The sequence below is a fragment of the Oncorhynchus kisutch genome, linkage group LG25 (genome assembly GCF_002021735.2).
Source record: "Oncorhynchus kisutch isolate 150728-3 linkage group LG25, Okis_V2, whole genome shotgun sequence".
NCBI classification, from domain to species: domain Eukaryota; kingdom Metazoa; phylum Chordata; class Actinopteri; order Salmoniformes; family Salmonidae; genus Oncorhynchus; species Oncorhynchus kisutch.
Window position 1 is genome coordinate 23,173,066 of NC_034198.2, and position 19,366 is coordinate 23,192,431.

At 41.7% G+C, this 19,366-nt stretch overlaps 2 protein-coding genes across 5 annotated transcripts in view; both read right to left on the reverse strand.

The window, feature by feature from the left end:
* Positions 1 to 6,353, reverse strand: part of ttyh2 (tweety family member 2) — a 104,031-nt gene extending 97,678 nt beyond the window's left edge. The window contains exons 1-2 of one of the 4 annotated variants that reach the window (XM_031804790.1): positions 6,236 to 6,325; positions 5,881 to 6,113 (exon numbers count right to left, since the gene is read on the reverse strand). In XM_031804790.1, coding sequence (XP_031660650.1) covers positions 5,881 to 6,009 — 129 coding nt within the window. In that variant the 5' untranslated portion in view covers positions 6,010 to 6,113; positions 6,236 to 6,325. Of the gene's footprint in view, positions 1 to 5,880 lie in introns of all 4 variants that reach the window. The other 3 variants (XM_031804791.1, XM_031804789.1, XM_020461114.2) reach the window with 3 other exon arrangements.
* A 3,184-nt stretch (positions 6,354 to 9,537) lies between these two features.
* On the reverse strand, positions 9,538 to 11,586 carry LOC109870323 (60S ribosomal protein L38-like). The gene is made up of 5 exons (XM_020460798.2): positions 11,491 to 11,586; positions 11,257 to 11,283; positions 10,535 to 10,595; positions 10,206 to 10,328; positions 9,538 to 9,610 (listed from the first exon to the last, which is right to left on the reverse strand). Exons 2-5 carry the CDS (start codon positions 11,257 to 11,259, stop codon positions 9,585 to 9,587), a joined length of 213 nt encoding a protein of 70 aa, XP_020316387.1. The 5' UTR covers positions 11,260 to 11,283; positions 11,491 to 11,586; the 3' UTR covers positions 9,538 to 9,584.
* Between the last annotated feature and the right edge of the window lie 7,780 nt (positions 11,587 to 19,366).

Consider the following 19,366-nt stretch of genomic DNA (forward strand, 5'->3'; position numbering starts at 1 on the left):
TAACCCAGAAGCCAGCCGCACCAATGATGCAGAGGAAACACCGGACACCTGGAGACTATGTCAGCGTGCACTGCACCCGGCCCGCCACAGGAGTCACTAGTGCACAACAGGACAAGGAGCTCCTTGCCGGCCAAACCCTCCACTAACCTGGAAGACGCTGGGCCAATTGTGCGCCACCCCAAGGGTCTACCGGTCGCGGTCGGCTAAGAGAGAGCCTGGACTTGAACCCAGAATCTCTAGTGGCACAGCTAGCACTGTGATGCAGTGCCTTAGACCAATGCCCCACTCTGGAGGCCGCCTCCATCATTCTTAAATGGAAGAAGTATGGAACCAAGACTGAACTCTTTGGCCTGAATGCCAAGCGTCACATCTGGAGGAAACCTGGCACCAACCCTACGGTGAAGCGTGGTGGTGGCAGAATCATGCTGTGGGGATGTTTTTTAGTTGCAGGGACTGGGAGACTAGTCAGGATCGAGGTAAATACAAACAGAGCAAGTACAGAGAGATCCTTGTTAAAAACCCGCTCCAGAGCGCTCAGGACCTCAGACTGGGGCGAAGGTTCACCTTCCAACAGGACAACAACCCTAAGGACACAGCCAAGACAATGCAGGAGTGGCTACAGAGGAAAAAGCATGTGGGGTGTTTCTCCTTCCTTCCCATGATATCGAATATCTACAGTGCATTTGGAAAGTATTCAGACCTCTTCCCTTTTTCCACATTTTGTTATGTTAAACTGAGCAAGGCCTTGGTCAGGAAGTTGACCAAGAACCCGATGGTCACTCTGACAGAACCACAGAGTTCCTCTGTAGAGATGGGAGAACCTTCCAGCAGGACAACCATCTTTGCAGCACTCCACCAATCAGGCCTTTATGATAGAGTGGCCAGACGGAAGCCACTCCTCAGTATAAGGCACATGACAGCCCGCTTGGAGTTTGCCAAAAGGCAGCTAAAGTTTGGCTTATTGCCATTCATCACATCTGGAGTAAACCTGGCACCATCCCTACGGTGAAGCATGGTGGTGGCAGCATCATGCTGTGGGGATGTTTTTCAGAGGCAGGGACTGGGAGACGAGTCAGGATCGAGGGAAAGATGAACAGAGAAAAGTACAGAGAGATCCTTGATAAAAACCCGCTCCAGAGCGCTCAGGACCTCAGACTGGGGCGAAGGTTCACCTTCCAACAGGACAACAACCTAAGGACACAGCCAAGACAATGCAGGAGTGGCTACGGGACAAGTTTCTGAATGTTCTTGAGTGGCCCAGCCAGAGCCCGGACTTGAACCTGATTGAAAATCTCTGGAGAGACCTGAAAATAGCAGTGCAGCGACGCTCCCCATCCGACCTGACAGAGCTTGAGAGGATCTGCACAGAAGAATGAGAGAAAATCCTCAAAAACAGGTGTTTCAAGCTTGTAGTGTCATACCCAATAAGGTGCTTCAACAAAGTACTGAGTAAAGGTTTTGAAAAGGTATGTAAATGTGATATTTCCATTTTGTATTTGTAATAAATTTACAAACATTTCAACAAACCAGTTTTGCTTTGTCATTGTGGAGTATTGTGTATTGATTGACTAGGATTTTTTTTGTATCCATTTTAGAATACGGCTGAAACATAACAAAACGTGCAAAAAGTCAAGGGGTCTGAATACTTTCCAAATGCACTGTATGCACAGTTGAAGTCAGAAGTTTACATACACTTAGGTTGGAGTCATTAAAACTCGTTTTTCATCCCACTCCAACTATTTCTTGTTCACAAACTATAGTTTTGGCAAGTCGGTTAAGACATCTACTTTGTGCATGACACAAAGAATTTGCATGACACAAGTAATTTTCCCAACAATTGTTTACAGACAGATTATTTAACTTATATTTCACTGTATCACAATTCCAGTGGGTCAGAAGTTTACATACACTAAGTTGACTGTGCGTTTAAACAGCTTGGAAAATTCCAGAAAATTATGTCATGGCTTTAGAAGCTTCTGATAGGCTAATTGACATTATTTGAGTCAATTGGAGGTGTACCTGTGGATGTATTTCAAGGCCTACCTTCAAACTCAGTGCCTCTTTGCTTGACATCATGGGAAAATCTAAAGAAATTAGCCAAAACCACAGAAAAACAATTGTAGACCTCCACAAGTCTGGTTCATCCTTGGGAGCAATTTCCAAACACCTGAAGGTACCACATTCATCTGTACAAACAATAGTTTGCAAGTATAAACCCCATGGGACCACGCAGCCATCATACCGCTCAGGAAGGAGACGCGTTCTGTCTCTTAGAGATGAACGTACTTTGGTGCAAAAAGTGCAAATCAATCCCAGAACGACAGCAAAGGACCTTGTGAAGATCCTGGAGGAAACAGGTCCAAAAGTATCTATATCCACAATAATAAAACGAGCCCTATATCGACGTAACCTGAAAGGTCGCTCAGCAAGGAAGAAGCCACTGTTCCAAAACCACCATAAAAAAAGCCAGACTACGGTTTGCAACTGCACATGGGGACAAAGATCGTACTTTTTGGAGAAATGTCCTCTGGTTTGATGAAACAAAAATAGAAGTGTTTGGCCATAATAACATTATGTTTGGAGGAAAAAGGGGGAGGCTTGCAAGCCGAAGGACACCATCCCAACCGTGAAGCACGAGGGTGGCAGCATCATGTTGTGGGGGTGCTTCGCTGCAGGAGGGACTGGTGCACTTCACAAAATAGATGGCATCATGAGGGAGGAAAATTACGTGGATGTATTGAAGCAACATCTCAAGACATCAGTCAGGAAGTTAAAGCTTGGTTGCAAATGGGTCTTCCAAATGGACAATGACCCCAAGCATATTTCCAAAGTTGTGGCAAAATGGCTTAAGGACAACAAAGTCAAGGTATTGGAATGGCCATCACAAAGGTCTGACCTCAATCCGATAGACAATTTGTGGGCAGAACTGAAAAGGCGTGTGCGAGCAAGGAGGCCGACAAACCTGACTCAGTTACACCAGCTCTGTCAGGAGGAATGGGCCAAAATTCACCCAACTTATTGTGGGAAGCTTGTAGAAGGCTACCCGAAACGTTTGACCCAAGTTAAACCATTTTCGGCAATGCTACCAAATACACTGGGCAGAAAAATAAACGTCCCTTTTTCAGGACCCTGTCTTTCAAAGATAATCCGTAAAAATCGAAATAACTTCAAAGATCTTCATTGTAAAGGGTTTAAACACTGTTTCCCATGCTTGTTCAATGGACCATAAACAATTAATGAGCATGCACCTGTGGAACAGTCATTAAAACACTAACAGCTTACAGACGGTAAGCAATTAAGGTCACAGTTATGAAAACTTAGGACACTAAGGAGGCCTTTCTACTGACTCCGAAAAATACCAAAAGAAAGATGCCCAGGGTCCCTGCTCATCTGCATGAACATGCCTTAGGCATGCTGCAAGGAGGCCTGATGACAGCAGATGTGGCCAGGGCAATAAATGTCAATGTCCGTACTGTGAGACGCCTAAGTCACCTATGGGCACAAACCCACCGTCGCTGGACCAGACAGGACTGGCAAAATGTGCTCTTCTCTGGCGAGTTGAGGTTTTGTCTCAGCAGGGGTGATGGTCGGATTCGCATTTATCGTCGAAGGAATGAGCTTTACACTGAGGCCTGTACTCTGGAGCGGGATAGATTTGGAGGTGGAGGGTCCGTCATGGTCTGGGCCGGTGTGTCATTGCAGGCAATCTCAACGCTGTGCGTTACAGGGAAGACATCCTCCTTCCTCATGTGGCACCCTTCCTGCAGGCTCATCCTGACATGACCCTCCAGCATGACAATGCCACCAGCCATACTGCTCGTTCTGTGCGTGATTTCCTGCAAGACAGGTATGTCAGTGTTCTGCCGTGGCCAGCAAAGTACCCAAATCTCAATCCCATTGAGCACGTCTTGGACCTGTTGGATTGGAGGGTGAGGGCTAGGGCCATTCCCCCCAGAAATGTCTGGGAACTTGCAGTTGCCTTGGTGGAAGATTAGGGTAAGATCTCACAGCAAGAACTGGCAAATCTGGTGCAGTCCATGAGGAGGAGATGCACTGCAGTACTTAATGCAGCTGGTGGCCACACCAGATACTGACTGTTACTTTTGATTTTGACCCCCACTTTGTTCAGGGACACATTATTACATTTCTGTTAGTCACATGTCTGTGGAACTTGTTCAATTTATGTCTCAGTTGTTGAATCTTGTTATATTCATACAAATATTTACACATGTTAAGTTTGCTGAAAATAAACGCAGTTGACAGTGAGAGGACGTTTCTTTTTTTGCTGAGTTGACTAATTGAGTGTATGTAAACTTCTAACCCACTGGGAATGTGATGATAGAAATAAAAGCTGAAATAAATTATTCTCTCTACTATTATTCTGACATGTCACATTCTTAAAATAAGGTGGTGATCCTAACTGACCTAAAACAGGGAATTTTGAAAAACAGAGTTGGAATGTATTTGGCTAAGGTATAGGTAAACTTCTGATTTCAACTGTGGGTATTTTAGCAGACCACCTTATCCAAAACAACTTACAGTAGTGAGTCCATATTTGTTCATACTGGTGCCCCGTAGGAATCAAACCCACAACCCTGACATTGCAAATGCTACGCGCTACCAACTGAGCCACACTGGACCTACATAGCTCCTCTCCCACTTTCTCTCCCCATCTCTCTACCCCCTCTCTGCTCGCTCACTATCCCTTTCTCTCTTGCTAACGCTTTCCCATTAAACTTGTTCACCCCCACAGCAAAGGTTCCACAATAACGACTTAATTACAACCAGCAGACATAGAGTGGGTGTCTCACTATAGCTGCTTTGAAAAAGTACTGCATGGTGTCTGCCCCTATTTTAGACTGTCTACTCTACACTGACTCTACACTATAGAAAATAACAGAATCCTTGAATAAACCCAGTCTTTGTGGAAAGTAACTGCTGAAACATTACTCATCCCAAGGCTTGATTAGCCATTTAGAGGTTTGAGGAAACAATGGGCACGGTCTCTGTAGTTCAACCCAAGCCAAAAGCTAAACAGATTTCTGCTATTGTAAAACTACAAGCATCAACTCTGTTATGTGTGATTGCAAGATACATTTGAAATATACTGAGTCTGATGTCCACACAGGATTACTTTCATTAAGTAGTGCCCTATATAAGGAATAGTAGGGTGGCATTTGGGATTAAGCCATAGAAACATGCTGGGGGTTCCCACATTTTTCAGCAAGATACTTAAGCAATAAGGCCTGAGGGGGTGTGGTATATGCCCAATTTACCACGGCTAAGGGCTGTTCCTTACCACGACACAACACGGAGTGCCTGGACACAGCTCTTAGCCTTGGTATATTGGCCATATATAAAAAAAACAGAGTTGCCTTATTACTATAATAAACTGGTTACCAATGTAATTAGAGCAGTTAAAATAAATGTTTTGTCATATATGGTCTGATATACCACTGCTGTCAGCCAATCAGCATTCAGGGCTCAAACCACCCAGTTTATAATAGACATTTGAGATTAGTCAGCTGAGAGATATAGAGTAGCCCAGAAATGACATGATATTATTTGTAATAACACAGATTAAATGTAATGTTCCAAATAAACATTGCATTGCAGACTGTCCTATAGGCCTATCAAACTTCTGCTGTTGTCAGAAATGATCAGATTCAGGAATTGGTTAATTTGATCATCCTGATGGAAGGGGATCTTTTTGGGGTTTAGACCATATCCAATAACACATCACATATATTTATTTAAACCCTTGTTTTGACCAGAGCTCTATGGGTCCTGGTGAAAAGTAGTGCACTAATAAATCAGGTTCCATTTGGGATACAGATTATGAGACCCGGCGTGGGTCAAATCTGAGTCTGCACAACTAACCTGCTGGTAGTTCTGATCCTGGGGGGTGAAGGTGTTATCGATGGGCTGGAAGTTCAGGTTGACATGAGGAAAATTGTGTAGCCAATAAGTCCACCAAGGTGCAATATAATCATCCCGTATCGAAGACATCCCGGCCCTAGTTTTGTTATCCAAGATCTAGTACAGTTCGTTTATTGTCTTTAGTAAACAGACAGCTCATCTGTTGTTGGAAGTATCCTCATCAGTTCCGTCTTCTGTAACAAAGCAATAATAAGCTATTATTATGGAAAAGCATGCTGGATAGTGTAGACCCGTTGAAACGCACAGTAGACAAAAGATGCAGGGAAGTCGTTAAAGGAAAGCATCCCAAGATTACCTGCGAAAAATAAAATTAGCACGCCGTTTCAGCCACGGCCATCCTGTCCGCTGGTCCAGTCTTTCACATTTGAGCGATCCCACCACAGAAAAGAAATGTCCCTATACGGGAGCGCGCATGAATAAGGGGCACGGGACACGAGGCGAAGGCGCGCAGAACCTACAGGGAGCATAGACATATCCCAGGAACCTGAATGGTAGTCTAAGGAAAATAAGTAGAATGGGAAAAAGTATGGCATGGAAAGATGCAACTTATAGGCTAAAGATAGACATATTTTAATAAGATGTTATTTTTTTCCTGAATGTCAAAGCAATGTATAAGCAACAAATCAAATCAAAGTTTATTGGTCATGTACACAGATTTGCAGATGTTAACTCAGGTGCAGCGAAATGCTTGTGCTTCTAGCTCCAAAAATGAATGCAGTAATACCTAGCACATTGTTTTTTATTACAAAAAACACACACAATCCGCAAAAAAAAGATACATTAAGAAGTATCCGAATGAGTAATGTCAGAAACCAGAATATATATATATACAGTGTAGATGAAGGGGAGGAGACAGGTTAACAAATTATTTTTAAGACTTGAGACAATTGAGACATTGATTGTGTATGTGTGCCATTCAGAGGATGAATCTGCACCCCTGCAGAGATGGCGTTCAGGGAGTATGCCAGGAGACTCCAGGACCCCCTGGACACAGTCCACACTTTCGCCAATGACCAGCTTATGAGCGCAGGTGTGAGGCAGAAAATAAACAATAATGTGCACACCTGGGGGAGGCACTCTGAGTCTGGTGAGCTGGTCTGGGTTTACAGCCCCCTGAGAAAGAAAGGTCGTTGGCAAAAGCTGGACAGTCACTGGGTGTGGTTCTGCAGGGACAAATGTCCTTGAGTGGCCCAGCCAGAGCCCAGACTTGAACCACATCAAGAATCTCTGGAGACCTGAAAATAGCTGTACAGCGACGCTCCCTATACAACCTGACAGAGCTTGAGGATCTGCAGAGAAGAATGGGAGAAACTCCCCAAATGCAGGTGTGCCAAACTTGTAGCGTCATACCCAAGAAGTCTTGAGGCTGTAATCGCTGCCAAAGGTGCTTCAACAAAGTACTTAGTAAAGGGTCTGAATACTTACGTCGATTTTATATTTCCTGTTTGTTTTTGTTTTTTAAATAAATGAGCAAACATGCTGTCATTATGGGGTATTGTGTGTACATTGAAAAATATTTAATCAATTTTAGAATAGGGCTGTAAAGTAACAACAGTTGGAAAGTCAAGAGGTCTGAATACTTTCCAAATGCACTGTACCTCAGAAAATTGCTTCTGTATAAGATTTGCATTTTCAATATTTGGCCAGAAGAGCCAATTCCCCTATTGCAAACACCCTATATAGTATGGGGAATAGGATTCTGGTAAAATGGTTTTATATTTGGAATAGGGTGCCATTTGGGATGCAAAACTTTTTATCCAAGCAGATCACAGTGGAGAGCCGGTCTGTCTAGTCTACTTTGTTGTAGACAGTAGCCAATGCTATGGTCATTCCAACAGTGTCCGATAAACTAAAACACTGTACAATATTAATGAGCCTGCTGTAACAAACACGAATGTTCTATTAAGTGGATGAGTCTTCTTATGAGACCGATTATGATCACTAATGCACTGGTCTGACAGCTGGTATAGAAATCCAGCATTTTACCCATACACGTGCATGTCTATTGTGCCATACACTGCCTGTTCTTTAGTTAATCATACTTAAGGAATTTAGCCTGCCAAACTTAAGACTTTCAATAATGGACACAATTAGCATATGGACATTCACTTTCCTTACCACTCTAGCCATCAGAAGAGTACTATAATAGCCTACATCTATTATAATATTCTTGTCCCTAAGGTATGAAATTCCATTGGGTAAACTAGTGGTGGAAAAAGTAAGATACATGTTTACTCATACACCCAAATTCCATTGCTATCGGAAACCAGGCCCAGGTCAATTCCAGGAGCAGCATAACTGTGTGCGAATGTTTTTTTCTCTCATCTAGTTTACTATTTTGTAACATCTCTACAAAAAAAAAAGTATGTGTGGGGGGGGTGCTTCAGCTCATGCTTTTTACTACACTGAACAAAAATATAGTGTTGGTCCCATGTTTCATGAACAGAAATAAAAGATGCCAGAATTGTTCCATAAGCAAAAGCTTATTTCTCTAATTTGTTTACATCCTCGTTCGTGAGCATTTGTCCTTTACCAAGATAATCCATCCACCTGAAGAGTGCAGCATATCAAGAAGCTGATTAAACAGTCACACCTTATGCTGGGACAATATAAGGCCACTAAAAAGTGCCCAACATAATGCCACGTCTCTAGTTTTGAGAGCACATGAAATTGGCATGCCGACTGCAAGAATGCGTACTAGAGCTGTTAGTAAATTGAATGTTCGGGCCTCCCAGGTGGCGCAGCAGTCTACGGTGCAAATTGGGGAGGAAAAGTGGTAAAAAAAATAGTAATTTCTCTATCATAAGCCACCTCAGTCATTTTAGAGAATACGTCAGTATGTTTATCCGGCATCACAACCGCAGGTAACCACACCAGCCCAAGAACTCCACATCCGGCTTCACTTGTGAGATTGTCTGAGACCAGCCACTCGGACAGCTGATGAAACTAGGTTCTCTATTAAAGCCATTTTGTGGGGGAAAAAAAACTCACTTTGATTGGCCGGACCTGGATCCCAAGTGGGTGGGCCCATGCTCCCCCAGACCCACTTATAGCTGCGCCCCAGCCCGGTTGTGTGAAATGCATAGATTAGTACCTAATGAATTTCTTGCAATTGACTGATTTCCTTATTTGAACTGTAACTCAGTAAAAGCGTTGACATTTGACTTTATAGTTCAGTATAAATGAAGGCATCTTTGAGGTAAGCACAGGTCTATGAGATTGGATAGGTGTAAGCAGTCACCACGCTAGAAACCACCTATTGCGATCTGATTACATCATTTCTGGAGTATTGGGCCCATCTGTAGTCAGTAACTTTGATTTGACAACTCCACAGAGCCATGTAATTTCTTATTTTTAGGGCCAGTTTTCCAGACAACGAGTAAGCCTAGTCCTAGACTAAAGAGTATTTTCCATTTGAGAATCTTAATTGAAAGCACTCCAAAATCCAGGAGTAGGCTTCATCTGTCTGGGAAACCAGCCCTTCAAATGAATCCATAGTAACTTAATTGGGCATACATTCACTAATGCCTTGTTCCAATTACGAGCCACAAAGCATTTACATATGTACTGTAGTGGCACAACATAACCAGGACAAAATGGTTTTCCTCTTTTTATTACAAGTCACTGTACACAAAGATTGTCCTCTACTTGAGCTCCTTCACAGCCAGGCCTGAAGAGAGAAATGAGAGAAGGTTAAAAACTACATGTGCATTGTGTCCATTCTCACTGCATACTTTCAGTGGTAAAGTTACAAATTAACTATTAACGTGATTAGAAACACTAGTGTTCAGGAAAGAGTAGAATGCTTAATCTCTAAATTTGGTATTGATACTTGACAACTTGAGGCAAGCAGTGTTTCTATCAGAACCCATCCCCCCTAAAAATCTATTTTTCCATTTTGTCCAGATTGCTCAAAACATTTAGGCATACACATGTCAGTGAACCGGTGGAACTCAATTTCTGATAGTTGAAATCAAGCACTAGGCCCATCCTTATTCTAGCAAGCGTGTAAATGCACCACTAGCACCAAGCAGCATGTAGTGTTTGGACAACTTGCACAACAACCAATAGGATTACTTCATAACTACATTCAATTTGTAACCACTATGCATTGACAAGAGAGAGATACATCTTTAGACCCGACATTGTCACTACTCTTCGGGACCAAGGTCTTTCTCGACGTACCTATAAGAGGCAAGATGCATCGGTTTTACTATCCCAACACAATTAACCACATTCCATGTGATAAAAGACAAGAATCTTACCTGGGGGCAGGGACTGCTTCAGCTTCTCGGCCTTCTCCTTGTCCGTGATGACGAGGGTGTACAGGTACCGGCTGCAACGCACCTTGAACTTGACATTTTCCTTGTTCTTCTTGATCTTTACGGCTGTGGGACAACAGATGAATCTGACTATGAACACCATGGTTTGCAGTTGGAATTTCAATGCAAAATACTATGTGGGTGTAGAAATCAAATTAGTCACATGCTTCGTAAACAGTGAAATGCTTACTTAAATTACTATAAATACCATCAGCATTAGTCTGTCAGAAAAGTCAGAAGAGCAGAGTAGTGGGCAACAACGCAATACTTACACTTGGCATCCTTCCTTCTTGCTGTAAGCAGGAAATCTTTTATTTCTTCAATTTTGCGTGGCTAAAATAAAACAGGGAAGAATAAGTACACAGCAGCTATACCATTTTCTGCAACAACTAATCACCCAACCAGAGGTAACCTCAACGTAGGGACCTTAACCCGCATGATAACTAGCCATGTTAGCAATGTGGTTAACTAGCCATGGGGGGAAATACCTAAGTAAAAGTAATATGAAGATTGTCAGTGGACCGGTGGAACTAAAGATTCTGGTTAAATCGAAAATTAGCACTAGGTCCATCCTTATTCTGGCAAGCGTGTAAATGCATCACATGCACGAGACAGCCTGTGATGTTTGGACAACTTGCGAAGACATGCTCTACTAACTAGAACATGGCTGACAGATATGCCTTTCAATGCAAATTATTACCGCTGGATTTGTGATTTGTTGACATTTCAGTTCACGTTAACGAAAGACACATTACACCACCTCAGTTCGTTAGTTAACAATGTACTAACGTTGGCTACCGTGTTAAGGCCGCACCGGCTGTGGCCCGTACAAGCGATTAGCCTACTCGGCTAGCTAACATAACTAGCTGTGCCAACACGGCAAAGATAAATTAGCGGTAACGTTATGCCCATTTTCGTTAAGCCACACTAGGTTACCGAAATGTTGTTTATCGTGCAATTATAGATATATAAATGTAGCGAAAACGGTCCTCACCATCTTGCCGTGTCTGCGGACTGAAGCCTGGACCACGGAAGAAATACAAGGGTTAGTATACATATATTTAAAGTCGAATAACAATCAATGGAAAACCAAATAACTGCGGAATTATGTGGACTAATGTTTCTAAGATCATTGTGGAATTATTTCGTGGACGTATTTGTCAGTTATAAGAAGGATGAATAATGATTTTACTTTCCATTCTGTATGTATGGAAAATGTGCAACTTACACAGCCTGCAAGAGAGGGGATGAAGAGGGTGGAACTTCCGCTGACGCAATCTTTATAGTCAAGTTACGGCGACTCATGGAGGACAAATGTAATACGGACTACTTTCTCCAAAGAGTATGGATATACTGATATGTCTTTCCGTCCTGACAACGGGAGTTGTTGTCCACAAAGCGACACTGTCCTGATGATTCGATGACGGTTGTTGACGTCAACCTCGGTATTCAATGGCGAGACGCTATGCTACTAGCCTCATGAAATTAATATGCATATAGCCATTTCGAGACAACTCCTATATAACGTTTTTTTTCTTCTCACAATTTCTGTGATTTCACGTATCCTACTTATATCAGTACACTCCTAACAATTTAAGCATTACGAAACTTCAATTCGACCAAATAGGCCATACATGTTTTTGTTGGCCAAATTCGACACTCACATTGACCTCCATACAAAAACTCCGTGATTGGTGGGCGAAACAACGAAAAAACACCACCTGCTGGAGGGAGACAGATTATTTCTGCCAAATTGGGCCTCTATTCCTTTTTGCTTTCTCTTTCACAAATGTATCCTTACCTAAACATTAAAGCGGAACTGATAGCATTTGAACTGCTTTGCAGATATGAAACAAACAGACAATCATAATATCAGTCACATATATCAAATTCCCTGTTTATGTTACAAAACAAGCTTCATGGGAGGTTTTGAAAATAGGTTATATTTAAGTTCCATGACATACACTAAGGCATTGTTGGCAGAATAGATGGATGCAGTTCAATGCATGATTCATATAATTCACCAATTCATTTCATGGTAGTCCAAAAAATATTGCTATCAGGTTGTAAATCACAGCTGGCCTGGGACCTTGTTTGCTGCCTCCATCCGGGATTAACTGTTTCAGGTTCAATGACTCAATATTTTGGACAAAAACTGACAAGTGTACCTAAGGCTGGGAATGTCAATACAATCAAACTAGCAAGGGCAATGATCACAAGTCAGTCATAATGTGGCTAATATGCTAGCGTATCTATTTATGTAGCATGCAAAAAACACATGAGCTAGATTGTTTATTTATTTAACCTTTATTTAACCAGATAGGCAAGTTGAGAACAAGTTCTCATTTACAATTGCGACCTGGCCAAGATAAAGCAAAGCAGTTCGACACATACATTAACAGAGTTACACATGGAGTAAAACAAACATACAGTCAATAATACAGTAGAAAAATAAGTCTATATACAATGTGAGCAAATGAGGTGAGATAAGGGAGGTAAAGGCAAAAAAAGGCCATGGTGGCAAAGTAAATACAATATAGCAAGTAAAACACTGGATTGGTAGATTTGCAGTGGAAGAATATGACAAGTAGAGATAGAAATAATGGGGTGCAAAGGAGCAAAATAAATAAATACAGTAGAGGGAGAGGTAGTTGTTTGGGCTAAATTATAGATGGGCTATGTACAGGTGCAGATAGCTAGCTAGCTATGCTGAACGACTGTTATCCAGGTAGCATATCTCTTTAATTTTCAAATTCACTCTGGCTAACTATCTACTCTGATTTCAGAGCACTCTTGTCCGAGTGTGCCAGAGCACAGAATAACTGATGAATTTACCAACACCTATCACCTGCTGAATATGACCGGTGTCAGTAAACATAGGCAAAAAATGTAATAGTTAGTCATGGACACTCTATATAACATGTTAACAGCCTAACCAGCTCTGCTAGGGCAACTAAAATGGTCAGTGAGGTGTTTCTTCATTTGTGTCTGGAAGTAGCTAGCTAGCTAGCAAGCTAGCCAACTTTAGCCAGTTAGCTTGGGTGCTTGGTTGGGACAACGCCGTATGCATTGTCAGGCAATTATGATGGCCAACTAGCTGAAAAAGTTTGAGAGTTTGAGCAATAGTGAAGGCCATCATTGTAAATAATAATTTGTTCTTAACTGACTTGCCTTGTTAAATAAAGGTCTAAAAATAGAACTGTAAAGTTCCCAAATATAAGAGGACTCCCGTGGTATTTAGCTACATGTTTGCAGAAATACATTAAAGTGTATTTTGTGACTTTTGTCAAATGAATTCTAATGATCTAAAGCCGTGCTGTTGCAACTGAACTGCGTGTAAACCCACATTCCAGTTCAAAGCGAATGATGGCAGGCCTTTGTGTCACGCCCTGGCCTTAGTTATCTTTGTTTTCTTTATTATTTTGGTTAGGTCAGGGTGTGACATGGGGGATTTATGTGTTTGTCTTGTCTAGGGGTTTTGTAAGTTTATGTGGCTGGACCCGTTCTAGGTAATTGTATGTCTATGGTTGCCTAGATTGGTTCTCAACTAGAGGCAGCTGTCTATCGTTGTCTCTGATTGGGAACCATATTTAGGCAGCGATATTATTTGGGTGTTTTGTGGGTGATTGTGTCCTGTGTCAGTGTCCTGTGTCAGTGTCCTGTGTCAGTGTCCTGTGTCAGTGTCCTGTGTCAGTGTCCTGTGTCAGTGTCCTGTGTCAGTGTCCTGTGTCAGTGTCCTGTGTCCTGTGTCCTGTGTCCTGTGTCCTGTGTCCTGTGTCCTGTGTCCTGTGTCCGTGCCACACGGGACTGTTTTTGGTTTTTCATGTTTTGTAGTTGTGTTCATGTTGAGTTTTCCTATTAAAACATGGACACTTACCAGGCTGCATTTTGGTCTGATCCTTGTTTCACCTCTTCAGAAGAAGAGGAAATCTGCCGTGACACTTTGTGGCAAATTACTTTTTTGCATATGGCTACTGTACCTCTGATTGGATATGGCGCACCGGTCTGCGTAGACTCCGGTCCTGGATGAGACTGATGTTTTAATTAAGTTGTATTTACTGCAATATCTATTAATTGTCCAAATGCTAGGCCACTTTCCTCCTGTATATTGCTATAGATTTTTTTTTTAAAGTGTCATATTCTTCCTGGGGGTGTATATGAACATATTTTAAGAAGATTTCATGCTACTAAGATGCTGTCAGTTCCACTTTAATAATTGTGTTCGTAATGGCATACTATCATACTGTATACTACATACAGTACTATTAGTTATTGCGAGTATACTTCAAGTGAAAAAATAATAATTTTGGCTGAGTGTATTACTGCTTTGCCAATGTAGAAATGTGATGCTGTTGCCAGGCAACCACTTTCAAGCTTAACATTGAGCAAGATAGATAGCTATAACATTGTGCGAGACAGTCATAAAAAGTACACATCAACCAGTTTACCATTATAAGATTGATAGCTAGAACTGTAGTTTGTTTTCTTGTCCATGGTTATCTGTCTGTCTGCGCAACTTCAAGATTTCCACCAAGGACGTAGCCTCTCCGATTATCACTCTCCCTCGCTTGGGCAAGGGACATTTATTAAGGCACCCATTGGATGTGACGATGTAGAACGTCAATGAAGGGCACAGGGTTTAGGGCTGAGGGCTGTCTACTTTGAGTTTGGACTGCAGTTGTGGATCATATCCTGTGTCTTACAATGACACCCAATGTGAGGCGACCTCTCATGGGGGAGGAGGTCAAAGGGGGGGGGGGGGGGGGGGGTGTAGCGGACATGAGTCGGTGATGGTCATGTGATGAGGTAGCCCCGTATGCAAACTTCAAAACCAGTGTCTGCCTTCACCCCAATAGGGAATTTTGTCTTGGTTCACCGGAGCCAGACATGTATAGCCATTGTGAAGGAAATGTTTTGTGTGTGAACGTCTGTTGGTGTGAGTGAGCATATGTGTATTTCCTCGGAAAGTATTCAGAACCCTTGACTTTTTCCACATTTTGTTATGTTACAGCCTTATTCTAAAATATATATATTTTTTACTCAGCAATCTACATACAATACCCCATAATGACAATGTGAAAACAGGTTTTTATAAATGTTTGCAAATTGACCTTATTTACATAAGTATTCAGACCTGATTCAAAATTGAGCTCAGGTGCATCCTGGTTCCATTGATCATCCTTGAGATGTTTTTACAACTTGATTGGTCTCCAACTGTGGTAAATTCAATTGATTGAACATGATTTGCAAAGGCACACACCTGTCTATATACGGTCCCACAGTTGTCACTGCATTTCAGAGCAAAAACCAAGCCATGAAGTCGAAGGAATTGCCATTGAGGCACAGATCCTGGGAAAGGAACCAAAAATTTTTTGCAGCATTGAAGGTCCCTAACAACACAGTGGCCTTCTTCATTCTTAAATGGAAGAAGTTTGGAACCACCTAGACTCTCCCTAGAGCTGGCAGCCAGGCCAAAGTGAACAATCAGGGGAGAAGGGCTTTGGTCAGGGAGGTTAACAAGAACCCGATGGTCACTCTGACAAAGCTCTAAATTTCCTCTGTGGAGATGGGAGAACCTTCCAGAAGGACAATCATTTCTGCAGCACTCCACTAATCAGGCCTTTATGGTATATTTATGGAGATATTTGTGCTGCGGTGAGTTGGGCATCACCACACACTTTTGTTCTATCAGGTTCTATCAGTTGGAAGTCACTGCTTCCAGTGTAGCCCACAGGGTGCATATGGCTGGGACAGACCGTCACATCTGGCGGGGTCAGGTCTGGGTGGTCTGCCATGGGCCGTTTTCATTTAGCATACGTTGGGGTCGACTTGGGAAGTGATTATACACTACATGGACAAAAGTATGTGGAGACATACTCATCAAACATTTTGTTCCAAAATCATGGGCATTAATATGGAGTTGGTCCTCCCTTTCCTGCTCCAGAGTCCAATGGCGGCAAGCTTTACACCAATCCAGCCGACGCTTGGCATTGCGCATGGTGATCTCAGGCTTGTGTGCGGCTGCTCGGCCATGGAAACCCATTCCAATGAGCTCCAGACAAACAGTTCTTGTGCTGAAGTTGCTTCCACAGGCAGCTTGGAACTCAGAAGTGAGTATTGCAACTAAGGACAGACAATTTTTACTCGCTACATTCTTCAGCACTCGAAGGCCCCTTTCGGTGAGCTTGTGTGACCTACCACTACCCACCGGCTGAGCAGTTGTTGCTCCTAGCCCTTTCCACTTCACATTAACAGCACTAACAGTTGACCGGGGCAGCTCTAGCAGGGCAGAAATTTGGCAAACTGACTTATTGAAAAGGTGGCATCCTATGACGGTGCCACGTTGAAAGTCACTGGAAATAATTACCTGTTGTAGGTGTCTAATTTGTATTTAGTGCCCAAACTACTGTGGTAATATAAGCATGTTCAATTGAATTATGCCCATAAAATGATAGATAATCTGATATACACTACCGGTCAAAAGTTTTAGAACACCTACTCATTCAAGGGTTTTTCTTTATTTTGACTATTTTCTACATTGTAGAATAATAGTGAAAACATCAAAACTGTGAAATAAAATAGCATGAAATACACCTATATGCACTTGTTAACGGTAAATCAAAATATTGTATAAATGCGAACATTACCCAACTAAATATAGAATTGGCTTTCCAGATGTAGGCCTATGTGTACACCTGTGCCAGTGGAACGCGCACTAACTCCATGTACCAGAGATACACAAACAGTATAACACAAATGAAAAATATGTTTATTGCATATTGAAATGCTTGCCATGCGTAAGTAGGTTGAACGCACCAATCGTTTGAATGATTTAAGAGGGCAATTATCTTTTATCTTTGTATTAACACAAGTGTCAAGACAGATCATTCACTGGTTTGCAGTCAAAAACAGTCTTCTAGTAAGCCTCAGTCTAAGTGCGGTAGGTACTCATATGGCTGTTGAACATATCTCATATCTTCATAGTTGAGATGATGAGAGTGAAAGTAATCACATTTTTAGTTTAGAAGCCAGAGTGTACAGTTTATAGCCCAATCATATAAGCAAACCATATAACCAAATCTGTGCATCAGAACTGCATCATATTTGTCCTTTCTTGTTGGTGTGATTGAATGACGTTTTCTTCTACTGCTTTCACTTCCTCATTCTGTATAGAGTTTTCTGTACATTGTTTCAATGTATTAATTTTGTCCCTTGCGCTCTCAGTAACGTACTGTATGTATGCAAATTAGCTATATACCTACAAATAGGGCTATTTACAGGAATTACTATTTCAATAGCCTATTTTCAATTAGCATATTTTAAACAATGGGTTTGTCAAGGAGTTCATCCTGACGTAGTAGCCTTGAAAATCCTGTGAAATTCCCCCAACCCCAGCTCTTCCATAAATCTATTCCATCTAGATATATTAATAAGCCCTACCAGTTCAACGGTGCTGTTCTGTATTCGTGAGTTCAAGTATGATGTCCCCTCCCCCTCTGTCAATCACGTACATCTTCTGTCTCTCTATGGGTTGGAGTGAGAGGGTTGTCTTTAATGGTGTGAGTTTAACTGACACCTTAGTGTGTCTCTGCGGGGACATACACTCTGCACTATCAGAGTGGCTAAGTCCCAAATGACTCAAAAATAGTGCACTATAAAAGGGAATAGGGTACCATTTGGGATGCATCCAGACAACACTGCCTGGTCTACTTAATTAACACAGAGGCTAGTATACTGATATATCAGCCCACGTACACAAGTCAGGCCCATATACCCCCCCTCCCATTGTTTGTAGAATAAGGAAATTATTTTCAATCTTTTTTCAAATGTACTCCTACCTCTGTGTCAAGCGATGCAGGCCGATGTAGGTTGAGATTCATAATCATAGCACAATCAGCTAAATAGAAAACTATTAAAATAATTTCTGGTATTGATGTCTAGCTCCTCACTGTTATTTTAGTTTTTACCATTTCGAAGAGCATTGAATTGGATGCAAGTCAGGGGTATTCTATAATTTCCTTCTCATTAAAGAGACCAAAACAGATTGTTATCCCTGCAAGACACAACTATTGTTGCCTGCTGAGAAAACAATATCATTTTCATACAATAATTCCTTTAATTCTGTTTGTCCTCGATTTCTGTTTCATGCTTGGCGAGTGAGACAACATACATGTGCCATGCAGTTCTAGATAACTAACAGCAGAGGGCACTAACCCATCATGAATGGAGTGACATGATTCTCAATGCGAAACATGGGTGGCACTGTCTACCCATGTACACTGTACCATATCAATGGCTGTGTTTACACAAGCAGCCTAATTACAATATTTTCTCACTAATTTACATTTTTACCAATCAGACCAGATCTTTTGCCAATAATTGGGGAAAATATCAAAATTTGTCTGCCTGTATTAAATACAGCCAATCGGCTTGGTGGTCACATCTTTTTGACATATAATCAAATGTGAAAATTAGATGGAGTAATTTCTGAAGGACAGAGGCTGTGTTGACACAGGCAGCACAATTCAGATTTTCTTTCTCACTATTTGGTCTTTTGACCAATCACGTCAGATCTTCAGAACTTTTTCAGAGTTGATGTGATTGGTCAAAAGACCAATCAGTGAAAAAAATATCAGAATTGGGCTGCCTGGCCTGGGTAAACGCGGCCAGACAGTTGGGACTGTTCTTTCAATTTGATATAGGGGATTATCAAGATGAAATAGCACAATGCTATTTATACTGTATTGAAAATAGTAAAGTAATTATTACCTTGAACAATCTGCTCCTATTGGATTCATGAACTGTAAACGAGCCAGTCTTTTAGAATTGCATTTACAAATAACTTCTGCGCATACTTTGGAAAAAGCCATCAATTGTGACTTTGCTAATGCTCTCAGTAGGCTAGACTGGGTTTACACAGGCAGCCCAATTCTCATATTTCTCCACTAATTATTTATTTGACTAATCAGATCAGCTCTTTTGCCAATAATCGGGCAAAGGTCTTAACTTTTTTCTCTCCCTTATTTGGTATTTTGACCAATCAGATCAGCTCATAAAAATATAAAATATGAAAAGATCTGATGTGATTGCTCAAAAGACCAATA

Bases quoted from the DNA above. Each gene is read 5' to 3' on its own strand.
- LOC109870323 (XM_020460798.2), bottom strand. The intron at 10,329-10,534 runs GTAAGTATTGCG...GTTGTCCCACAG, and splicing joins AAGAAGGAAGGATGCCAAGT to CCGTAAAGATCAAGAAGAAC. The intron at 9,611-10,205 runs GTAAGATTCTTG...TTCTCTCTTCAG, and splicing joins GAAGCAGTCCCTGCCCCCAG to GCCTGGCTGTGAAGGAGCTC.